The 26,820-nt window shown below is 33.3% G+C and overlaps 1 protein-coding gene across 1 annotated transcript in view; it reads right to left on the reverse strand.

The window, feature by feature from the left end:
• The window catches only part of LOC134267332 (PDF receptor-like), a 61,407-nt gene extending 36,953 nt beyond the window's left edge, over nucleotides 1–24,454 (reverse strand). Inside the window, exon 1 of the mRNA XM_062749559.1 lies at nucleotides 24,403–24,454. Coding sequence (XP_062605543.1) covers nucleotides 24,403–24,441 — 39 coding nt within the window. The 5' untranslated portion in view covers nucleotides 24,442–24,454. The remainder of the gene's footprint in view (nucleotides 1–24,402) is intronic.
• Nucleotides 24,455–26,820: the final 2,366 nt, after the last annotated feature.

The raw sequence follows: 26,820 nt of genomic DNA on the forward strand, positions 1-26,820 counted from the left end.
AACTCAAGCACTAACCATTCAAAATTAATGGCCAAGGTTAACGTTTTTTAATGGTCAAGGTCAAGTTCAAAGATTCAAATCAAATGTACCCAGGGGAAGGCCTTGTCATAAGAAATACACAATTATGTGAAATATTAAATCTCTAGCACAAACTGTTCATAAGTTATGACCAAGATTAGAGTTTTTCGAAAGAAGGTCAAAAGCCAATATCAAGGATAAAAAGACAAAATTTAGTATCGAAAGACTGGCCTTGTCACAAGAAATACACTTGTGAAATATGACGGCGTAGTACTGACTGTTCAAAACTTATGTCCAAGATTTATCTTTTTAAAAGTGCGTCAAACTCCAAGGTCAAGGTCAAAAATATTTATATCCATGGAACGGTCTTGTCACAATGAATGCACATGAAGTATGAAAAGCCTAGCAACAGCTGTTCAAAAGTTTGTCTAAGTTTTAAAGTTTCGTAAATTCTTGCAAAAATGGGTTAAATTTAAAGGTCTTGTCACAAGGAATACACTAACACTCTTGTGAAATATGAAAGTCAGTTCGAACCGACGACATTGGTATCAACGATTTGATTTGAACAATTTTACAAATCTTTTAGCATTTTATTTTCTTTAAAGTAAAAAAAAAATTAAATAATTAAAAAAAAAAAACCATTCTTTTTTACTCCAGTAAGGTTGGTGAAAGGTCTGTTTAAAGCTTTCTTATCATCTGATTACTCTAATTATTTAGCAGTTTAGCCTCTATTTATTTTCCATTTCTGTTGCGCATTCTAAATACCGGTATTTGAAAATTTTTAATACAATGACCTTTGCTTTTATTGTTTCAAACTGAATTTTTTTCTTAAAGGCATAAAAATATTAAATATTTTCTGCAATGTTGTTTTTAAAGATAGATGAAGATCACTCATGATTATAATTAGTTTGTATTCCTGGCTGCAATAAAATTTAAAAACTTAGAAAGTGTTGCCAACATCAAGTAACTACGAAATTTGTGCAATATACAAGGGGTGATCAAAAAGTTCGCGAACTATCTCTATATTTACAAAACCACGATTCAGATCAGAATGAAACTTAACACACCTATAATAATGCACATGTTCTATAAATAGCATATGAAAAGTAATAATTTTTTCCATCATTGTGACGTCACAATGTGAAAATGACGTCAATATGTAGGTTACTCGTGACGAAAAATGGTTGTCATAGTCTTACTCGAGAAAAGAATCGAACGGCTGTAAATTTCAACATATAACTTGAAAATTTCTTTGAAGTATCTTATAATAATATCTTATAATAATTTGTTCAGAGTTTATGAAGACAATAGACTTTCCAGACGTTCAATCATAAATTGGATTGTTTTAGTGAAGGGCGGGAGATGGTTAAAAATGACGTTTGTTTTGTAGCCCAGCGACAGCAAGCTTGGGAAGAGGTGTGTTATTTGTTAGGCAATTTATAATGAAAGATAGCTAAGTTACAGCTAGTAAAATGGTGGAATATCTTAACAATAATATTATTATTATATTCCTAAAATATCTTTAGGCTTTTAATATATTAAATATGATAAAAAGAAGGCTTTCATACTATATTTCCATATTTGATGAACGGCGTTCCTAAGACAGAGGATTCGTGTTGTGATTTTCACAACAACTATCTGGGAAAGGATATCCTTATCCAACCATCCTATTTCTGAGATTAGGTCATTTCTGACGAATTGGACTGTTCTTGTTATAAAAACCAACTTGCATGGTAAGAAATATGACTCGGAAAAATATTTTAGCGTCTATGAACAGAGTACTTCAGAGCATGTCACGAGACCGCCTGGATCACGTGATTCGCGCATGGGCAGAATGGTGGTAGATATGCATTAAATTTAGAGAGAGCTACTTTAAGAAATAATGAACACTGAAATTTAATTTAATTTATTTTTTGGATGTTATTCAATTTGTTCGCGAACTTTTTGATCACCCCTCGTAGTCCGATACTTCATGGTTAAAACACACTAAAGTATGTAAGTATGATTTTCCCCTATTTATATCAAAATAAGGAGCTAAATCGTTCATTTAAAAGTATATATAATGGTATAGTATCCTTAATGGGACAAACACGGTAAGAAAAAACCAGAAATATTCTACTCATTCGAAGTACTCATATTCGATCATCAATAATTCTGACATTTTTGTTGCATTCCTCTTGCATTCCTGATCAAGAGCAAAAAAGTCTCTAAATAAGAATTGTGAAGTTTAAAGTACATCAGAATGTGTTTTTGCTTCAGTAAAGTTGAGGAGGAATTACTGTACTTACAGTACTTGAACTTTATATCAATTTTCAGTGTTTTTAACATTCTTTAGATAAAGTAAAATAAACACATACGGCTTAATTAAATTGAAATAGGGATATCTTTTGTAATAAAGCTGTAAATAATTAAGTACTAAATTGTTTCAATAGATCTTTGTTGATTTTATATTAATAACTCATTGACCTTAGAAATACCGGAATACACAGGAAACACAGATAGACCATCAGATGTAATTAATAATTCTATTTGGTAAAAAATGTTCTTTTGTCTTTATTTTACAAAATGGAAATCGTTTTTTCCATGCTAGGGAGCAAAAAATCAAATGTACGTTCCTGACATAATTGGGTATGCATAGATACTTTATTTCTCATTAATGCTGCGTATGGGTTTTATAATATTTTTAAATTTTCAATAATCTATCAATCTCTGTTGAATTTTTTTTTTATTTAATTGTCTTGCAGATTTTTGAAATCGATTTCTGAAAAATTCTGATCAATTTTGAAAAAATGAAAACGTTGAAAAAAGAATTGGAAGTGTTATTTCGTAACAGCGATGGCTATGTTAATGCATCATAACAGATGTTGTGTGAGAAAAAAGACGGGCAGACAGACCCCAAAGTCATTAGGTGTCTTTTTCTAATGATTAACTAGCTTGATATTTTGAATTTAAAAGAAAAGCTCTAATGAGAACTGTAACTGTTTGAGTTATCGTTTCATGACGAACACACAAACATACGAACATTCAGACAACAGACCAGCAAATGTGGACAAAGATAGTGTGGAAACCTTAAAGTACAAAAATAGAAATGAAATAGACACAATCTAACCAACCATACTGATAACTAGTTAAAACGTTTTTAGCTCTACTGGTCAGAGACCAGAAGAGCTTATGCAATAATAATGCGTCCGTCGTCCGTCCGTCTGTCTTCTGTAAACATTTTTTTAAATGCTACTCCTCCTACAGTTTTGGTCTGATTTCAATATAACTTGGCACACAAGTAGACTACACTAAGATACATAATTCTGTGTAACGGTTTTTGATTTCAATAAGCAGTGTTGCCGTTGTTACTAAATATAGAAATTTCTATGAAAAACATTCAAAATGCTACCCCTCCTACAGTTTAAGTTTGATTTCAATATAATTTGGCACACAAGTAGACTACACTAAGATACATAATTCTTTATATCGGTTTTTGATTTCGATGAACGGTGTTGCCGTGGTTACTAAAAATAGAATTTTTTTGAAATACATTCAAAATGCTACTCCTCCTACAGTTTTGGTCTGATTTCAATAGAACTTGAAACACAAGTAGACTACATTTAGATACAGAATTCTGTGTATCGGTTTTTGATTTTGATTAATGGTGTTGCCGTGGTTTTAATTAATACATAATTATCAGTTTTGTGTGTTTGATTTTGATGATTTATGTTGTTATAGTAATTTAAATTGAAAATTCTGTAAAATTTTAATAAAAGCTACTCCTAGAGTTGTAGTCTTATTGCAATCTTGCCTCAAAAAGAGACTTAATCAAGGATCATTATTCTATTTATTGCTTTTGTAAAGTTTTAAGTCCAAACTGCTACTTTTCTCTTTCTTTACTATAAGTACAAACCAGTACAGCTTCAGTCTGGACAGAGACTTCTGGTTGACGGTTTATAACAGAAAGGTTTCCCATTGCAGTATCATCTTACGTTTTTTTAATTATCTTTCAAGCTAAGGCGAAATTGGACCTAAAATCACTAAACATACATCTATAAATTGATTTGATTCTTAGTAGTTTTTTTTATATCAATTTCATTTTTCTCAGTTATTAAAGAAATATTTGTTAAATTAATTTGGATTCATAAATTTATTGCACAAAAATAGCCATAAGCAACTTCGTGTCGATTTCGGAAACATCGAGAATATACTGAGTGACCAAATCTTTGCACTCCGGAAGATCACAGAGCAGTGCACAGAGTGGCAAAGACAACTGTACGTAAACTTCGTGGACTTCGGCATTCGACAGCAAAAGCACCGAAATAGCCTTTGGAGCATCCTATGTTTATCATTCAAACTGGTCCACACGATTAAGAGCTTTAAAAACATCTTCAGATGCCAAGTGGGTCACAATCATTATGACATCTTCTTTGATGTTAAAACTGGAGTCGGACAAGGATGCAGACTGCGTAATGTCTGCCCCTTTACTATTTATTCGTGAAATAAAAATTTTCTTTCAATAGGAGAGATATCTCTTTAGCATAGAGAGATATCTCTTTAGCTTATAGAGATATCTCTTTAACTAATAGAGATATCTTTGAACCTAAGAGAGATATCTCATTAAACAAAAGAGATATCTCTTTTTGAAAGAGAGGTACCGGTATATCTTTAAGCGAGAGAGATATCTTTAATAGCTAGAGAGATATATCTCTAAGTGAGAGAGATATCTCTTCAACAAGGTTAAAAGAGATATTTTTCTTAGAGAGATATCTCTTTAGATTTTCATAAAGAGACATCTTTCTTAGCTTAAGAGATATCCTTTTTAATGAATGGGGTATCTCTTCCAGTGATCCTTAAAATAAAATAATTAATTCTCCCCTTTCAAATGAAAGCGAAACAGGAAGTAAAGTCTCTAGAATAATTTCGCTGTTATGAGAAAAAAACACTGAGCATGTCATACCCAGAATAATATATGTACTATATGGACAAAAATGCTATAAGTCCCTTGTTTGAAACAACAAATATTATAATGGCAACTTCGTTGATAAAGAAGTTAAAAGTTTTATAATCAGGAAAAACGAAAGAACGCATAAAATCTCGAATGCAATGGACCGAATTTTCTCAGCTTATGAAATAATCAACTATTACTAATTTGAAATCTAGACCTTACTGAATTACTTGTTACGTTTAGTAAAGCTATAATGTAGAATATCATGAATATGTCGAACTTTCAAAATAATTTAATGTACTTCCGTGAATGAAAAGCTTACTTCCGGTAAAGGGAGTAGTCATTATAAATGCAATTTACATAAAAATAATGAAGAGAGATATCTCTTTGCAATAAATCTCTTTTGGACAGTTTTAAAAGATGTCTCTTTTACTTTGAGAGGTATCTCTTAAGATAAACTAAAAGAGATATCTCTTTTACTTTGAGAGATATCTCTTTTACTTGGAAAGATATCTCCCAAAGTAAAAGAGATATCTCTCTATGTGTACGAGATATCTCTTTAACGTGTAGAGATATCTCTTTTCATAAAAGAGATATCTTTCAAGGTGAAAAAGATATCTGTTAAGTAGGAAGATATATCTCTCTTACAAAAAGAGATATCTCACTAAGTGAAAGAGATATCTCTCTAAGTATAAGTGATACCTTTTTCTCATAGAAATATCTCTTAAAAACGAGAGATATCTCTTTAAGTTTGGAGATATCTCTATTTTTTAAGAGATATCTCTGTAATTTAAAGATAAATTTTATATTTTGAATAAATAGTAAAAGGGCTTGCCATAGCAGTATTATTCAACTTGGTCATCGATTTGGTCGTGCAAAAGACAACAGAAGTCTCTCCAAGGAGGACCCGCTGGGGTTTGTTCTCAGTATTGGAGGATCTGGACTTTGTGGATTGTATATGAGTTGCGTCAAGCGAAAAGGGACCTTCGTGACATAAACGTAATTACGTCACAATAGCGCTTCAAAGACGTGACGTCGCGTCTGTGCGTTTGCCGATGGAAAAAAAATTCGTACGATATAAAACAAAACAAAAAAATATATATACATATATATTTTATAAAACTATGAAAAAATGTTTAATGTCGTCAATATATAGATTTACTGGTAATTTTCCAAAATAATTTATAAACTTATTTAATTTTGATTGTTTATGAATGGTTTTATTCTTGAGCTGTCAAAAAATGTTCATCAACAAATCAATGTACCTGACTATCTCATTAAGATCTGAAATCAATCGCTTCTTCGGCCTTTACGGCTGAGCTCCATTTTTTACAGATAAGCAAGTGATCCCTGCATTTATTTCAATGTTTTTTTTTGTTTTTGTTGTTTTGCTTTTATTAGAGGGGTGGGGGATATGTGTGAAACATTCCAGATTGTTTCTCCGTTAGACAGAAAAGCCCGAGAATTGGCGACTCAGTGCCCAAAGTTTGTCGTCCGAGATTAAATATTCGAATCAAGTTCACTGATTCTAGCATGGTTGCAACAGCATTTTGTCAATTCATGTAAGGAAAAAAATACAAATTCAGCAGCTGAGAAACAGCCATGTCATAAATGATGAAGCGGCGAAACCCATACGGACTGCCATATTTACTCATAACACGTACACGTTGGCGCAACGTTGAAGATAATAAACATTGGTCATTTTCAAAACTAATTTGTGGTCTTGTATTCATTGCCTATAAATTAATTTTAGTAAATTAAAACTAAACACGGTGACTTTAGGTAAAGTTGAAGTCGAAAATTACTGACGAGCGAATTCGAAATACTGTGTAGGCCATGTAAAATCAGACGCATGAAGGCCATTAGTTTTGTTCTCTGATAACTTCAGGGAAAAACAGTACTGTAAATATACCATAAATACTATACTATACTATAAATATGAACACATCTTGAGATTATAATCTTACATAATATTGTAATGAAATGATTTGAATACCCCCCCCCCCCACTTTTTTTTTAGATGTTTTATTACTAATGAAACGGGAAAGGGAAGCCTTTCAAAGAATAATTCCGATTTTTTTCTTTATTCTTTCTTACGTTTTTAAAATCAATTAATTTTTGTTCATTTTCATTTTTACGTATCTAATTTAATACTTTATATTTTTTAGATCGACCATTACCACTTTGAAAACACGGGGTACATACACCCCCCCCCCCCTATTTTTTAAATAAAACATCGCTCATATAATTATTAGATCAATGAACAAAGTACCGGATTATTGTCTTGAAATTCACATCATCAGTTAAGTTTTGTAAATACTTCTTCGATAGAACTCCGTATTCTTTCTTAATTATAGACGATATTTGCAGAGGATCATGATAATTTGATATTTGGGATTTTTGATTATTTGCTTATATATTTTACGAACACTTATTTTTATGAACTCTATGAACTATTGGGAATAATTTTGCCCAATGACTCCCTTTTTATCTCTGTAAAATAACCTTTTCCGCAAAGGAGTTGCTTTGAAGAATCAGGAATGATAGAAATTATTCTTGACCTTTTTTATTTTAAGTATTACACACCCTACCATAACCTGACTATAAGAAAGAAAAGTTAGGATTATAAAAAGTTAAAATACGCTTTTTGAATATTATCCTACAATCATCATTAATTTGTTACTTCATGATTTTTTTTTTCGGCATGATTTTTTTTTTCGGGGGAGGGGGGGGAGGGGGTGTAATTGCGTACACATATATATCCCTCGGAGCTCCTCGGATGTCTCGTATACGAAGTGTAGCGCAGTAAGCCGAGGATTACCGACTGTAGTGTGCAGATTATGCATAACGAGATCTATCTATCAAAAAAATGCAAATAATTGAAGCTTATGCTTACAATCACACGCTGAGAACAAATTTAAAGCGTGTATACATAGTGAATACTGTTTTGATTTTCAGGGGTGAGACCCATTTCCAACCATCTTAACATATATTAGTTGCAGCTATAAAATATGAATTTAACTCATATGAGTCGGAACCGGGGGTGGGGGTGGGGGGGGGGTAGGCATTGAAATTGGGATTTACCTTTTTTTTGTTGGTTTAGCCCCTACTTTCAATTGCTCCCATTTAACTGATTATTCAATTTACATGTAGGTAAATGTGTAATGTACTTCTATGCTCAAGTGATGTTTCGATTGTATATCTGCAAGTTAAATGTCATCGGGACGCTGACTTGGTCAATAAAATATTTCATAAAGGATCGGACCAACTCGTGAAAAAGTTGGCACATAAGAAAAGCTTAAACCATTTTAGTACACTCTGAAAGTCAAATTTAACGTCTGACATTGAATTGTGGTGCATCAAGCCTAGATATATATTACATAACCTATACGTAACCTAGGTATTTTTCTTCGGTATTTTTAGTGCAGAGCAAATAAAATTTAACTCCTTGATAATTCTAATGAGAATAAAAAACACGTTTTTTTCACATTGAACAACACAAATCGAACTGAATGAATGAATGCATTGAAGTTACGCAACTTTGTTTCAGGCAGAATATGCCGGGCTCATTTTCGAAGAAGACGTCCCCCTCCCCCCATTTCCCAATGTACAAAACTGTTCAAAAATTTTATTAATTTCACTGATGTATGGTAAAGTCACAATTATTGATACAATATGTGAACCAGTATACTTAATTTTCACACAGGCAAGTAGCATCACTGGAGGGGATAAGAAAAAAACACGTTTTTATGATAAACGTGATGACTTTAACTTTTCTATCGTCAACTTCCCTTACTTATGCAGCAATATACCTTCATCACCTGCATACGGAGTATTTATATCTCAGTTGATTCGATACGCTAGAGCATGCTCTACGTATGAACAATTTCTTAAACGAGGTAAATTATTGACAAGCAAGTTGATGAAACAAGAATATCAACAGTCTCGTTTAAAGTCATCATTTCGTAAATTCTATGGTCGATACAATGACCTTGTCAGCAAATACAATTTATCATTGAATGAAATGCTGACTGACGTTTTTCATACCAATTGTTAGTCCATTATTTATACACTGAATTGACCACGGATTTTTTTTCCGTTATTTCCTGATTATGACAACGAGCACACGGCGGGTGTGACCGGTCGGCAGGGGATGCTCACTCCTCCATGGCACCTGATCCCACCTCTGATGTTTCGGAGGTCCGTGTTTGCTCTGCTCTTATTTTGTATGTTTGTTTGATGGACGTTGAGATTGAATACTGTTCGTTATTTCCATATCCTTCTTTATTCTGATTTGAATTTCTAATTTTCTAGATTTTCTATATTTCATATTTTGTTTTTTGTGAAGGCGAGTTTGCCGATTATACCGAAAGAGAAATAACATTACTTTGACCAGGATCAATCCTTAAGACCTTACTGCATGCCTGAACAGTGATGTTAGATATTCTTTTTACCCCACTGCGAGCAATCGTAAAAACTCGGTGAATTCCGTGAACACTACATGTAAATTATTCATCTTGAAAAATTCCATGTTGTTACGAATGTCTTGCGAGATGATTTCAGAATAGGAACTTTATTGATTTTATTAATGGTCAGCGGTCTGTCCTAGCTGGTCAAAGATCTTTTAAATACAAATTTATTTCAATATGTACATGTACATGTACATTTAGATTACTGTAAAAGTACTTTTTCACGTGTGGTATTACTTAACACTGTAAACGTACGCGGCCATAAATTCTCCAAGCGTACTTAATGTAAATGTAAGGCATGCAGTGCCAGTCTAGAGCATCCGCGTAATTTTCTACCCTTGGATTAAACAGAAATTGAATGACCCCCTGGAAAAAAGTACGTCTACAGTGTATTTTTTTCAACAACCTTTAAGTTACCACTATTTCACAATAAAAATGCTAATATATCGAGAAATATATATTTCAAGAACTTTAAAATACAAGTAGAAAAAATGATTTATAACCAGTTCAAAAGGGTATTTTATTAATGACGTTCCAATTATCAACATGACGTTAAGTGACGTTATTCAACGTTTTACGGCGTTATCTTGTTAAATTAAAATTTTGCATTGTTTTAAATTGGAATTTTAATTAGAATTTCAAAGGTAAATAATAAAAAGCTTGGTATCAAAATATTCAGAAAAACTAGATCTTTCAGAAACGGTGAAAAACCGATTTTCGAAAATTTGGTCACGAAGGTCCCTTTTCCCTTGACGCAACTCATATATTTATATATATATATTGTTTAACGTTGTGGACAACCTTGCGCTAATGTCACACACACACACACGCACACCGATGGGCTATGCATCAATACAAAGAAGACGGAGACAATGACAATTAATGCGGAATTGCCTGCTCTTGTTCTGCTGAGATCAATGGTGAAGAACTACGCCAGACGGAAAATTTTATTTACCTGGGTAGCTCTGACAAACCAGAAGGCACAGCGATGGATATGAACATCAGACTGGACAAGGCCAGGGGAGTATTTAGAGAAATGTATGATATTATCGATGTTTGCATAGTATAGCATCAGCACCAAGCTGAAGCTTTATTAGAACTATGTTGTATCAACTCTCCTGTATGGATTTGAATCCTGGAGAATAGTAGAGAAGGATCTTACAAATTATGATCTTTCCACACCACATGTCTCCGTCGAACATGTAGGGTTTTCTTAACCAAGAAAGTTACAAACTGGAGGTAGTGTGAGCAATAAGCTCACAAAATGATACCCCGCCTCCCAGATAGTTATAATGTCCAAGTTTTGCACTGGGAGACCCGAATAAGTTTCAAAAGATTAAGTAAAATAGGAGGTCACAATGGCATTATGTAATTAAAAATTTGTGAAAGTATCATCAAGTTTTATTCAGTGGTATAGAAGGAGTTGCGGATAAGAGATGGGTAACCTTCAATATTATAGAAAAAATGGCCGTGCTCATTTTTTGCTATGGGAAACCCAAAATATATGTCCGATCAAAAAGTAAAATAGGAGGAGCATAATGGCCTTTAAGTACAGGCCCACGTAAGAATCAGACAGGAGGTGATACATGGGGTGTTCAGAAATTAATGATTTTTCACTGAAAGATTTTTTTCTTGGGGTATAAGCCGTGTATGCGAAAGGAGAAATAATTTAGGTCAGTGTTACTATGGAAACCTGGACAAAGAAATTTCCCTAACAACAGGCCAATTTTTCTTTATAGATTGACAAAATTTCACCCATTTTGAAGGTTTTGTACAAAATATTAAAAAAGTATTTTTTTTCTTCTTTAGTGTCACAAGAAAGATACACTCTTGAAGTGTTCTGCCAACGTAATAAAAGGAAATTACATTCTTCAATATATTTAATATAGATACAGCTTAAGATACACGTTTCCCGTTTTTTGCTAATTCAGCATTTTGCTTGATTTTAGCAAAAAGCAAGTTGATATTTTTTCGCTGCCTACGTAATAAAAAGAAATTACATTCTTTAATATATTTAATATAGATACAGCTTAAGATACATGTTTCCCGTTTTTGCTGATTCAGCATTTTGCCCAACTAGCAAAAATCAAGTTGATATTTTTTGTTTCACCATCTTAATACAATTGTTTCATCTATTTCTTGTAAAACTACAGGAAAGGCTTTCTTAAAATTTAAATTAAAAAGTTTTGCAAATTTGAATTTACTATCTGTTGCTAGGCAATAACAAGAGGCCCAGGGGCCACAGCGCTCACCTGAGCACATCGGGCTTGAATTTACTCCCCCCCCCCCTTCCAGGCGTTCATCATTTGAACAAACTAGAATCTACCCTACCTGAGGATGATTCCATATAAATACCCCGGGTATCACTAATCATAGCTTTGAAGTACTTGAAAAGAAGATTTTAAAAGGTTTCCCTATATATCCCTATGTAAAACTTGGGTCGGCCATTTTGGCCCCACCCTATCCCCAGGGCCGGGGGTCTTGATTTGAAAAAAACTTTCTACACTACCTGAGGATGGCTTCCCTATCAGTTTCATCTTTCCTGGCCCAGTGGTAATTGAGAAGGATTTTTAAAGATATTTCCTATATATTCCTATGTAAAACTTGGGTCGGCCATTTTGGCCCAACCCTTGCCCCGGGGGTCATGATTTGAACAAATTTGAATCTACACTACCTAAGGATGATTCCACATGAGTTTCATCTTTCCTGGCCCAGTGGTTCTGGAGAAGAAGATTTTTAAAGATTTTTCCTATATATTCCTATGTAAAACTAGGGTCGGCCATTTTGGCCCCACCCTTGCCCCTGGAGTCATGATTTGAACAAACTTGAATCTACACTTCCTGAGGATGCTTCCACATGAGTTTCATCTTTCCTGTCCGAGTGGTTCTGGAGGAGAAGATTTTTAAAGATTTTTCCTATATATTCCTGTGTAAAACTTGGGTCGGCCATTTTGGCCCCATCCTTGCCCCGGGGGTCATGATTTGAACAAATTTGAATCTACACTACCTGAGGATGATTCCACATGAGTTTCATCTTTCCTAGCCCGATGGTTCTGGAGAAGAAGATTTTTAAAGATTTTTCCTATACATTTCTATGTAAAACTTGGGTCGGCCATTTTGGCCCCACCCTTGCCCCGGGGGTCTTGATTTGAACAAACTTGAATCTACACAACCTGAGGATGAATCCACATGAGTTTCATCTTTCCTAGCCCAGTGGTTCTGGAGAAGAAGATTTTTAAAGATTTTTCCTATATATTCCTATGTAAAACTTGGGTCGGCCATTTTGGCCCCACCCTTGCCCCGGGGGTCATGATTTGAACAAACTTGAATCTACTCTACCTGAGGATGCTTCCACATGAGTTTCATCTTTCCTGACCCAGCGGTTCTGGAGAAGAAGATTTTTTAAAAATGCCATTAATTTTTAACAAATTCATGATTATCTCCCCTTGGAAAAGGGCGTGGCCCTTCATTTGAACAAACTTGAATCCCCTTCACCCAAGGATACTTTGTGCCAAGAGAGAGAGAGAGAGAGAGAAGAAGATGAAAATGTGAAAAGAGAGAGAGAGAGAGAGAGAGAGAGAGAGAGAGAGAGACAAATTTTGAGAGAGAGAGAGAGAGAGAGAGAGAAAAAGAGAGAGAGAGAAGAGAGAAAATGTAAAGCATTGGTAGAAAATCATATAAATTGTAATCATTGAGTACCAATACAATTTTTAAAACAACAAAATATAAAACATTCTTCCTTGTGTACCAATGACTATTTTACATTAAGTTATTTCCATGGCAACTGTAAATTTTCCTTAGCAACGAAGCATTGAAAGTTATTTTTAGCACATACATGTATTTATCGAAGTTTTTAAAAGATCATTTGATTCTTACAGTTTATTTGCTATCGCCCGGGATCAGCATTGTCAAACCAGGTTTTTGAAAATATTTAAGGTAATATATCCATAGCAACAGAAGTTATCGACATAGCAACAAATACTTTTTAAATAGAATCAGTATGTAGCAATTCCTCAACAAAATCTGTGTCTTTTAGGATGTTAACTAGGCAAATACATTCTACAATGTACTTACTGAAATGAAAAATCAATTACTTGACTTATGTTTGTATTTATTTTTTTCACTCTCAAATGGTTAATCAATGACCTACTTTTCATATTCTAGTGGCTTATTGAGACTCTTGAGTCTTCAAAATTTTTGCAAATTCCTGAAAATTTTGTATCATTACATGTACCATTATCTGCAACAAAATTCTGCTGTCTAATTTCTACAAGTTTAAAAAATACAGCAATCTGGTTATATAAAAGATATATACATAATTTTGATGAGGATTACCCCTCTACTTATGACAATGCAGGCCTGGTGAGGTATTGATTTACCGAGGCTGAAGGCTGAGGTTAATCAATTGCGGACAAAGTCTTTATTACATACTGTGAAATTACAAATTTTCGGGGGTTTAATTTTGGTTGTTTTCGAGGTATGAAGAGATCCACGAATTCATGTCCACCACGAAATTTAAAATATTAAATAGATAACTACTCAACAATTCTTCATCCACGAATTCAAATCCCCACGTACCAAGAGTTTTTACTAAAACCACAAAAATTTGACCCCACGAAAATATGTGATTTTACATTGCGCACCTCCCATTTTACTTTTTGATCCGACGTTTTTTGGGTTTCCCAGGGCAAAAGATGGACACTACCATTATATTCATAAGGGAGGCGGGAGGTATCATTTAGTGAGCTCATTACTCAGAGTACTTAGTAGTTTATTTTTAAAGAAATCAACCGATATGAAAACTTGGGGAAAAAATGTGAAGCGTCTTACAACCAATAAAAAACGAGTTTGACAGTAACAAATGGAAAACTGGTAATGAATGTTATAAGAATTTGCATCTGGCTCGGATTTCAAGGTGATTTTAACGGTATCATCTGTCCTATGATCTTTATAGATAATTAATACTTTTGGATTATAATAAAATTCAGTCTTAGTTTCCTGATATTTTTATGTCGACTGAATGAAAATCCCCCCTTCACCCCATCACCCCATCTCCCCAGCAACTGCCTCACATACACATTACCTATTTTTCTCTTCTGAATCTACGGTAAAACATTTGAGAAATATGTTGACCGCCGCCTTCTCCATAACTTCAGTACTGTAATAGAATGACTTGGAATTTAAAAACCTCTATAATTGATTGTTCCAATACCTAACCAATTGACACCCCATTCAGAAAGATCCTACAGGCGACAGTGTTACACCAGAGGCGATTTAGTGAACACCAAATCATTAGTAGAGTAAACCAAAAACTTGTATCCTTTATGGCCAGAAACATGCAACCCAACGATCAAAGGAATTAGAATCATTTAGTAGTTTTATGTTTTATATTCATTGTCATATTATATAATTAAATTACAGTACAATAAAATTTGTAACATATACGTGACAATCATGTAGGTTTATATCATGAACATTTTTTTAATTACCAATAAAAGTTGCAAAACAAGTTAAAACTGAAAATCTGACACACACTAAAAGTGTATAAGTAGAGATGGGAAGCGCCTATGGCGCATTTAGTGGTTCAATAGCGCTATTATTAGAGTAAACGTTTTGTATGCGTTGCAAAGTTCTATTGTTTATTTCATGATTATGAATCAACAGATATGTTTCTTTGAAAAATTAATTTTTCAAAAATGTTCAAAATCAAAATTAAAATTTATTGGTGGTGATAAAGTTTGAATCTAACTAACCACTACCGTAAATTCTGGCTATAATAGTAATGCTAGGCTTAAAACACTATTACTTTTTTATAATATTCCTGTATACAAGGTTTTCTAAGACAAATACGTTGTGAAATGTTGTATAGCAGAAAAATGGAAAAAAGAAAGAAAGAGAGGGTAAGAAAGAGGGAGTGAGTAGTGTGAGAGAAAATATGCTGGGGGAGGGAGACATAGTTAAGGGAAAAAACGAAAGGGAAAGTTTCCCTTTCTTTTTACCTGCCCTATGCCTCCACGACTCCCTACTCCTGGTTGGAGTGGGGGGATGATAACTCTCTCATACTCAAAGTAAGGGGGAGAGAAAGTTGGAAGAGAGGAGCGAGAAAGAGTGGGGAAGAAGCGAGAGAGAAAGTGAGAGAGAGAGAGAGAGAGAGAGAGAGAAAGAGAGAGAGAGAGAGAGAGAGAGAGAGTGTGTGGGGAGAGAGGGGCGAAAGAGAGTGTGGAAGGTAGAGTGGAGAGGGAGAGTGGGGAGAGAGGCGCGAGAGGGAGTGGGGAGAGAGAAGCGAGAGGGAGCGGGGAGAGAGCAGCGAGAGGGAGAGAAAGTGGGAAGATATATTTTTAAAAACAGTTTTTGACTTTAAATACTGCCTACATGTTACATGTACAGGATTATGTACAGGAACTGATTAACCTCGGCCTTTGGCCTTGGTCATTTAAAACCTCACCAGGTCTGCATTATCACAAGCTGACATCAACAAAGGTTCAATATTTTTTTTCTTAAAGCTGAACACGATTCGTAAAAAGAATGTGTCCGCCATTTTTGTTCCCGAGTCTCGCAGCTCTGCAGACCCCTATAAATAGGGCAGAACTTAGTCACTGCTGAGTGTAATCAGTCGATACCGGTGTAGACGGACGTGTGGTATGCAGGACTCGGTAGCGAGAATTATAACGTAATACTTCGTCTTATGCAGGAAAGTAAGATACCAAATAAATTTACAATTTATAGTTGTATAAGTCAGTGCAGTATACAAACAACACAGATAAACGTAACTGCAATAAAATATAAACAACGGTAATGCAAGATAAGCAGCACGAACACGGGTCGCCATTCCACGCCAATACCCGTGACAATAAAGCAGTCAGGTGTAACGAATGCGACGAGTATACCCTACTATTGATGCATCATAAATAATGCTATCGAAAATGGCGTATGCCTATTTACGAGTCGTGTTCAGCTTTAATGAGATTACTGTATTTTCTAAATTTGTCAGACATTAGACAATCCTGTTTTTGTGTAGATATTGGTCATGATGCAAAATTTTTAGAAATTTACAATAAAATTAGAAGACTTTTGAGCCTCAATAAGCCACTAGAATGAAAAATAGGTCATTGATTTATTATTTGCATGAGAAAAAATACCACAGTCATAGGTCAAGTAAATGACTTTTCATTTCTATGAGTAGAATGTTTTTGCCTAGTTAACATTCTTAAAGACACAGATTCTTGTTGAGAAGTTGCTACATCAAAATTCTTTATAAAATGTATTTGTTGCTATGTGGGTAACGTCTGTTGCTAGGGATAAAATAACTTAAAAATACTTTCAAAAAAAATTAAGAATTAGATAATATGTTAAAAACTCTAATGAATATGTGCTAAAAATAACTTTCAATGCTTCGTTGCTAAGGAAAACTTACTGTTGCCATGGAAATAACTTACTGCAAAATACTTAGTAGTCATTGGTACACAAGGAAGAATGTTTTATATTTTATTATTTTAAAACTTGTTTTTGGTACTCAATGATTACAATTTATATGAATTTTCTACCAATGCTTTATATACTCACCGTCAATGAAAACGCAACACCCAAATTTAAGGGGTGAAAATTATATACGGGATTTAACTATGTACCAAAAAAGTTAGGAAATATTTTACTTTGCAAAATCAGTTATTTAACGGTTGAATGATTTTCATTCCATTACCGGAAGTTGGTTTTTTAGCTTCCTGAACAGAAATAAAAAATTAGCATTTTAATAAAATTGTTGAAAATATTTTGGGTTTTCAAGGTTTTGTACCTGTTAATTATAAGTCTTGTACCCAAAGTCCGGTAAAAATATCCTTCTTTCTCTTTCGGATGTGATGCCTGTATTTCCTCATATTAACTGAAAGCACGCATTTTCATTGTTAATGTTGGAAATTTTCAAAATAAAGAAAAGGGAGAGCTACAGATGCAAATAAACACTACATAACGACTTTTCGGGCTCATGTGTTTCAAAAGCATGAATGACAGTTCCTTGACCGGAAGTCCAAGGGTTACTACACTACGCCAAGTTAGAGAAAATTCGAGCTCAGTATCTGAAAAACAGGCATTTAAAAAAGGACAAGAATATTTATTTCGCTCAGATTAACACATTGATAAACTTACTGCATGGTAGAATTTGGGCTGCTTATGTTGTACAAGGCTGACAAGCACGTTGTAATTGAATGGTCCGAAGGGGGGATGCTTTAAAAGTTATGTTTTGCTTTCTAAGTTCTAAAGATAACAGTTTAAGTTTAAATGAAGCATCATTGTTTTGTAAATGTACTTTTTAAATTTATGTATTCATTCTTAATCTTATTTTTAAACCTTATAAAGTAACAAATAACTTTTAAAACATCCCCCTTCCGACCATTCAATTACAACGTGCTAGTCAGCCTTGTACAACATAAGCAGCCCAAATTCTACCATGCAGTAAGTTTATCCATGTCTTAATCTGAGCGAAATGAATATTCTTGTCCTTTTTTAAATGCCTGTTTTTCAGATACTGAGCTCGAATTTTCTCTAACTTGGCGTAGTGTAGTAACCCTTGGACTTCCGGTCAAGGAACTGTCATTCATGCTTTTGAAACACATGAGCCCGAAAAGTCGTTATGTAGTGTTTATTTGCATCTGTAGCTCTCCCTTTTCTTTATTTTGAAAATTTCCAACATTAACAATGAAAATGCGTGCTTTCAGTTAATATGAGGAAATACAGGCATCACATCCGAAAGAGAAAGAAGGATATTTTTACCGGACTTTGGGTACAAGACTTATAATTAACAGGTACAAAACCTTGAAAACCCAAAATATTTTCAATAATTTTATTAAAATGCTAATTTTTGATTTCTGTTCAGGAAGCTAAAAAACCAACTTCCGGTAATGGAATGAAAATCATTCAACCGTTAAATAACTGATTTTGCAAAGTAACATATTTCCTAACTTTTTTGGTACATAGTTAAATCCTGTATATAAATTTCACCCCTTAAATTTGGGTGTTGCGTTTTCATTGACGGTGAGTATATTTTCCCCGTTTTTATTTATCAAACTATCCATTTTTGTTGCTTAGCAACAGATAGTTAATTTCAAATTTGCAAAACATTTTATTTTTAATTGTAAGAAAGCCTTTCCTGTAGTTTTACAGGAAATAGATGAAACTATTGTATTAATATGGTGAAACGAAAAATATCAACTTGATTTTTGCTAAAATCAAGCAAAATGCTGAATCAGCAAAAAACGGGAAACGTACTATATTTTTAGCTGTATCTATAGAAAACATATTAGATAATGTATTTTTTTATTACGTTGGCAGAACACTACAAGAGTGTATCTTTCTTGTGACACTAAAGAAGAAAAAAAATACTTTATTAATTTTTTGTACAAAGCCTTCGAAATGGGTGAAATTTCGTCAATATATAAGGAAAAATTGGCCTGTTGCTAAGGAAATTTCTTTCTCCAGTTTTCTATAGTAACAATGACCCAAATTATTTTTCCTTTCACATACATGGCTCATAGCCCAAGAAAAAACTGTGAGTGAAAAATCATTAATTTATGAGAACCCCGATGTATCACCTTTTATATATATGCTGCCTGACTCTTACGTGGACCTGTACTTAACAAAGATTCTGTGAAAGTCCCATTAAATTTCCTTCCTTGGTAAAAGAGGAATGGTGGATAAGAGATGGGTACCAAAAAGCGGAACAGACAGACGGACAGAAACCCGACCTCTATATACCCTCCCACTTTACAATGAAGTGCAGCCGGTGCAACTTGGACTGATATTTAATACAGCTAGTACAACTTTTTTTTTCCATTTTAGGGTTACACGCTGCAGTACAGTTAAGGTGCACAACTTAAACATCTGTTTCATGATTTATAAAAATCTCTTTTTTTAGGATTACGATTCTTTTAAGTACTCAAAATGATTTAATTGTGGTTATCAATCTCATAATGAGGACGATTCAATTGTTTTATTTAAACTTGTCATGTGATTTTAGCACTTATTATACATGCACTAATGAGCAATCTGATTAAAATCAGAGTTGCGTTCAGTAAGGATTCAATCCTAACGTCGCGGGTTCGAATCCCACTGTGGGACATTTTTCGGATGAGATCGTATAATCCGAGGTCCCGTGTGCTGGCAAGAAAAAGATCCCTCCCTGCTCAATGGCTCTGAGTGCAGAGGGTAGGACAAAATTTGCAGCTCTCCACCGACAAGTGGTGGCGTCTCCATATGAGTGAAAAATTCTCGAGAGGGACATTAAACAATACAAAATCAATCAATCAATACCTTTTATCCGCTCACACGAGATCGCTACACAAGGATCTGAAGAAATCCCATTCAGGGTCATTTCATGGTGATCATTCTAATAAAAATATTCATTAAAATTTTGACCAATCAGAGAGGTCGTTTTTAAGCGACATTTGGGAAAATGAATGTAGATGTGAGAGTAGCTGCATATGGTGGAGAAGATTTTATCGTTTTGTACAAAACAAAGAGCTAAAAAAAAAACCAGGCAAAGGCAAGTAGTCATAATATTTCTGTACAGAAAAGACTGTGGTTGGCCTCTTGATTAGACTACCGAAACCAGGTAACGATTTTCCATCGTGTATCATTGGGGATACAAGGTGGAATTCTGTCACGTCGATTCTTGTAAACTTGTCAACGTCGGATTATCCAAGTAATTGACTTAATTTTTTTTCACTTGAACAAAATTTAGCATTATCATCTAAAGAACTATATGCGGTATATTGCATATATTTGCCCCCACAAAAGTCAAATTTTGAAAACTTCCTGAAATGTGCTGAATTCAATAAATTGTATGAGAAATATAAATTAACAGAAAATATTATAGTTTCAAAGCAGTGTATTCACAATTTTTGTTTTTATGTCAAACTAGTCCGATTTTATATACTTTTTAGAGGACAAAATGGACAAAATTTCAACAATTTTAGCTTTAAAATAGGCGCAAGTTTGTTCAGGAACAATATTGACATATTTCATTGATATTATCATTCTACACATTATATCAAAATATTGGAACACACAAATCAAAATATCGACGAAATATGTACATTTTTCTGTAAAATTCATAAAAAACTGAAATTTACGTCATGTTTGTGACGTCATTACGTACATATGGCGTCATTACTTATGAAAATATTGTGCTTTGAAGTCAGCATATATGAACTTAATTAAATATATCTCCATCAAAGTTTGATTTGGGGGGCAAATATTGGTTATTACCGAATAAAGTTCTTTAAATTCTTTTAATTGAAATCACATGTCAACGAATATAGGCAAATGTGCTCAGTATTTTTCAATGAAATATGTGGAAATTTATGCGAAATCAAAGGATTTTCTAGTCAATCAACAACACTGAAATTGTATTTACCAAATGTTTTCTTGCAGTGTTGTCAATTCTTAATATAATGAAGAACATACCAAAATAATTAAGAAAAGTAATTAATATTCATGTGATTACCTTCCCTTGCAAACTAAAGCGAGAGATGTCTTTATCGATACTACTTCTGTTGACCTTTTTGCACTTAATGATTAAATAAATGTTAGGTGTTACTTTCAGACTTACAGTGCAAATATTTATCAAAAATGTAATTTTCTATTTCAAAAATCTTTTTTTTTTTCGAAATATCATTATTATACACGTATTCATATGCATAACTAACAAATAATTATTAAAATCAATACACAACATTTCATTACAGTTATCACAAACATAAAACATTCTTTTAATATTAAATCTGTGAGTCAGAGGACGACATAATAACAAGATGTTGTACTACTTTGTAGACAGGTACAACTTAAGATTTCTAAGCAATACGTGTACCCTTTCAAAAAAGTTGAATGCCCTTCATATTTGTGTATTTAATTTTTCATTACCTTAGACAGACCTGGATTCGTTCTCTAAACGATGACGTCATTCGACGTAGGTTAGTATATTTTTTTGCCTTTTTCATGCCATCTTAAACACCTTTTTTGATAATGAAGCACAATAGATTTTGTTGCTTTACATGTGGGAAAGCATTTTTTAAATACGTTCTTAAACATGTTTATTCCACGTTCACTTCTTTTGTCCCGTGGATATCAACCATTGGATATTTTTTTATATCCCTCAGTTGTGGCGTCACAATGGATTTTGTGTGAAAGTGATGAAGTTTAACACATGGATTTTTATATAATACAGTGTAATACATTGACAGTAATGTATAAACATGGTACATAAAGAATCTCCTAGGTTTTGTGGTTGGACAGGAATTTTATCCAACGAGTTGTGTTTTTGTGTCGCCTGCGGAGAAGAGCGGAGCCAATGGATCACTTGACCGGTGTCTGTCTGTCTGCCTGACCGTCTGTTTCACCTTGTATCTTAAGAACTGTTGGAGGTGTGGACTTGATATTTTGCACATTTATTGCTTGGCACTGTGGCATTTGTAAATTGCCATGTTTATCGACCTCTTTACCCTTGACCTTGTACTTTGACCTACTTTACTAAAAAGATAAAAATGCCAACATACAGCATATTTTGACATTTAGGGGGTAATTCTATGCTATTTAGCATGTGCACAGATTGTCATAATACATTATGAAAAATAACAGCATTACAATTCACTTATCCTTGACCTACTTTACAAAGGATACCCCGGACAATTTAATTTAACTTAAGACTTCTGGGTTTTGAGTCGCCGGCGGATGTTGATAATTAACATACATGTATACATGTTTATGAGTTCACATTACTGTTTTTTGAAACTGTATGTTATTCAGTAGCCACGCAAACGAATATTTAAATATTATGAAAATACATCGGGATCGGGATCCCACAATGGATAGTGAAGAGTGACAATTGGTGTTAAGACTTTGATACACGTATTAACACATGTAAAATGATAATTATTTATAAAGATTTCACCTTAATTTTTCATTTAAGGGTTGGAAATCTTTTTTTATTGACATACTCTGTTGCAGTCTTATACTATGTGGATGGTTTTTGTGCATTTATGAACTTTCATGTTAGATTTTTTGCATGAAATACTGTATGTGCAAGTAGCATATAAATAGCTGACCACTCTTATATTTGGTTACATCTTTGAGGAACCTAAAAGCAGGCGACATATGCGTTTCTCGGAACACTCTTGTTAATCCCCGAGCCTGTTTACAGTCATGCTATATATGATTAGGGATATGCGAGAATTATCTCGTTTACCATTACATGTATTTCAAATGAAAATGTTGAATTCTTGAATAATTGCACATCCTTTGATTTGTTGAAGATAACATGGATAAGACATCTGGTTGAAATGTCTAAAACCAGCCAAAATTTCGACATTCAAGTTAATTAATGCAGGCCCCAAGACAATAAAATGAATAATTTAGTTTTAGTCTAATAAGTGTTTTAAAAACTCAAAATTCATCAATTATTCAAATACAAACATGTGATAAAATGTTTGGTCGATTATCATAAGTATTTTCGATATACATGTATTCATTTGAAATTTGACATAAGTTTGTTCTCAGTTTATGGCCTAAAGGCCAGGGTTCTTTTTACAAAAGGACTTACGAGTAAGACTAAAATTTCAAACTTTTAAAATCTAGCTCTCCAACATGTACTTTTTAAAAATATACTTAAGTATATTAAATTACTTATAGTAGTTGAAGTCTCCTTATTCGCGAAGAATTAGTCTTAATCACCGTAAAGAAAAAGCAAAAATTGCAAAATTAGAATTGGTCTTAGTCGTCCGTTCTTTTGTATCTTTTTCAATTATGATTTAATTTAAAAAAGATAAGCTGATTGGATTGCTTTGATTAAGATGTCGGGGAAAGGTTTAATACCAATATCCGGCATAGAATGACTTCCATTATGAGATAATTTAATTCTGGTTGTACATGTAACGCGTCACTTGATTAAGAAATTAGTCTATATCGTTTAACCTGTGTAGCCTACGTCACATAACTTATGTCTAGGACTATTCAATCCGTTTGGCATTACAATAAAAATTTGCTCAATTTCAAAGAATTTTTGAAAGATTATTCGACTTAACATTAGCTGCAGATCTGTAGCTCTCCGAAAAAATATATATTGATAGACCGGAAAGCTACAGTGCCACCCATTGAAAAAACTGTATATTTATTGCGCACAAAAGAGTGCGGAATTAATTCTTCCAAATTCTTACCTCAGTTGCAAAAAATGGAAGATTTCAAAAATTTCCTCTCTCCTCTATCAAGTTCTCTCGTAGTTGACATTTGAACGAAGCATATTGGACCGAATTATCTTTGAAACCAAAATGGCAGTATAAATAAGCAAAATGTTCGATGATTGCAATATCAGGGCAAGGAGGACTTAACAACAATTATGAGGAATGTTTTGTTGTGGAAAGAGTCAAAGAATATGTTAGGAACACACGGTTAGTAATATTTTGAAATTACAGGTTTAAAAACATGGCGAAATAAATAATTTTTTTGTGCGCAATAAATATACATTAAACCTCTCCGATCTATCAATATATATTTTTTCGGAGAGCTACAGATCTGCAGCTAACTTAACATCTATACTTCGTAAAGGAAAATTAAATTATAATTTATAAAGCCCCAACCCGGGTTATACAGAATTACTTTGGATAACTACTGAATTCATTCCTTAAATAATTCTAATTATTAAATGATTTTATTTTTTGTCATTTGCTCCTTATCCTACCAAAGAAATACAACATCATGCAAGTACATTGAGAATTTTTTTTTTAATCAGAACTTGGTAAAAGTATAAAAATTTAAATCGTTCTTTTTTCATGAATTTTACATTTGAAAAAAATTGCCAAGAATTTTCGAGGATACATTTTGCTATACATACATGCATTTTACATAACGAATATTTTGGGAGAAAATCAAAAGATTTTTTATACAGCTCCAGTTTCAATTAAAAGCATAATATCACCAAAACATGTACTTAAAAACAACCTACCGCAAAAAACGAGAAGACGCCACCCAAAGAAAAATTCATCCTTTACTGTTGTTGTAGCTGTTAGGAGAATCTGCTGCTAGGTAAGGCTGACAAACCAATACATCCTCACAGGTCTGTATCTGACGCGTTCTTTTAAACTCAGGCAGTCGCTTATCGCAGCTGTTGCTTAGGCGGCTAATTTTATTCCTGTTTTCAATATGTAACCGTATACAGCGAAACAGATGACAGTGGCATACTCACTATGCTTAGTCAACGCTTCTGAACTTTACCTCTGTCTCATTAAAGTAGAATCACTAAATAATTACTTAATGAAATTATTATGTCTTAAAATTTTAGATTGTGAATTGGTTGAATGATACTATGTTTAATCTATTATGTATATTTCCACATAACTAATATTTTATCTATATATTTACAAACTCCTTTAATGATTTCAAATGACACCCGTTTTTCCAAAAATAAAGGCCATTAAAGATATAATTATTGAATATCCCTGGCCGACGTTTGCCTGTGTTAGACCAGTGCGTTCTGGTTGTTTTACAATAGTTGTTGCATAATCAAAGTATTGAAAGACCTGAAAGCCGGGCTTTAATTGCAGGAGTATATTGTTTGATCTGAAACCAGTACATATTTAATTATTTTTTTTCCATTTGGCAATTGATTTTTCACAGGTAGAGTTTGTGTGATTATGATTTAAAACAATATCCCATATGCCAGTAATTGAAATAAAAAGTCCAATCAGACACCAAGATATGCTATGATTTTAATATCTAATAAATAATATTTCCAAGAAATTCTCACATATTTTCTATTCAATAAGATTTTTTTTCTCATAATTTAAAGATTAAGTCTTGGAGTAGTTAAAATAATACACTTTTGTATTTTATAGACTTTCATTTAGTTTCAAACAAACAATACTTTTATCGCCAATTACATGTAGAAACATAGATACATGTACATTGTCAAGCGACCTCACGCATGTTAATTCTTAAAATTCAAATTCACTATACTATTAATTTGCTAAGATTCAAAACAGAATATAACCACTACCATAACTTCAACGAAAACGATGCGAAAACGATAAACTTTTCAACAAATTCAACATTTCGAAAAGCCCGCGCTATTGAAAATAGTTCGCTTACAATGTGCATTTAGCAGCGTATGTGCACAAATTGTTATATCACGATTATCCCAAAAAAGAAATCATCTAATTTCTTTTTAAGTTTAATTCTCAAGCAAAAATATTGAAACTTAACTTTTCCCACGATTGCGATGTTACAAATATTTGTTTGATCATAGTCTCGCAATGGGACTATTTTGTTTATCGGAAGCGTCTGCTTTGACGCTGTTTGGTTTTTGTACACTGTGCTATTTATAGTATGACAGTCGATCATGATGCCTATAGCCAGGACTTTGCCTTCACCAAAGCCCGGCTAAAAAAAAACTTTAGCTAAGGAATAACTGTCAATTTTTTTTTTGGTTTAATAATGTGATCAATCGAGTGACTTGCGTGATAATTTGCATGTGCATAAAATTATCATGCAGGCCAATTGATTGATCATCGTCATGAAACCAAAACATCTGACAGTTACGAGGGTTGTCCCAAAAAGTCGTAGACAATGTTTATAATTTTTTAAACATACAACTAATACTAACCAAATTTTGCATAGACATGTTATTTAAAATTGTGAATTTTTAGATATATATCTTTCGAATTAATAATATTAGGATGATTTATATGAAGGCCGATAAGGCCTGTCGGCGCACGAACAAAATTTGGAATAATTTACGCATATATCTATTATATTTGCTTTTATTTCTTTAGTACTATGTATTTCATTGAACTCAAATTTATATCACTGAAACCAGAATCAAAATCTTTATAATATGTCAAAATTTCATATAAATATCATTAGAAACAGACGATTGGTGTCATGATTTTCATAGTATCGTTGGAATTGAGTTCGATGAAAATGACGTCGTCAAACGCGTAACCGGCGCACGGATTTGTCATAAATTGTGTTGAATATGGTTCATATACATCAGAGACGGAAAAAAAGAGTACAGAAGTAACATTTTAGTGCTTACACACCAGATTTCAATGAATACGTTAATCTTAAATGGCACGATATTCATTGAGAGTTTTTCCTCTATAACAAAAATGGTTACGTCATGTAAGAAGTAGAGGACTGTTTGTTAAACGCAGACATCTGGACCACGAACGACATCAAACAATGTGTATTCTCTACAATGTAAGGCGATCTGTCGACTATTTCAACTTAAATTTGAATCTGCTTAAAAAAAACAAATAAAAATCAAACGGACAGTAGTGAATTGAATCAAGTCCCTAAGTCAAGGATGGTCTATCACTTTAAAAAAAAATTGAATGTTAATAGACGCGAGTGAAGCAGACAAAGA

This window comes from Saccostrea cucullata, unplaced genomic scaffold (assembly GCF_032062105.1).
Source record: "Saccostrea cucullata isolate Sc308-1 unplaced genomic scaffold, CSIRO_AGI_Scuc_v1 ctg522, whole genome shotgun sequence".
Classification (NCBI taxonomy): Eukaryota; Metazoa; Mollusca; class Bivalvia; order Ostreida; family Ostreidae; genus Saccostrea; species Saccostrea cuccullata.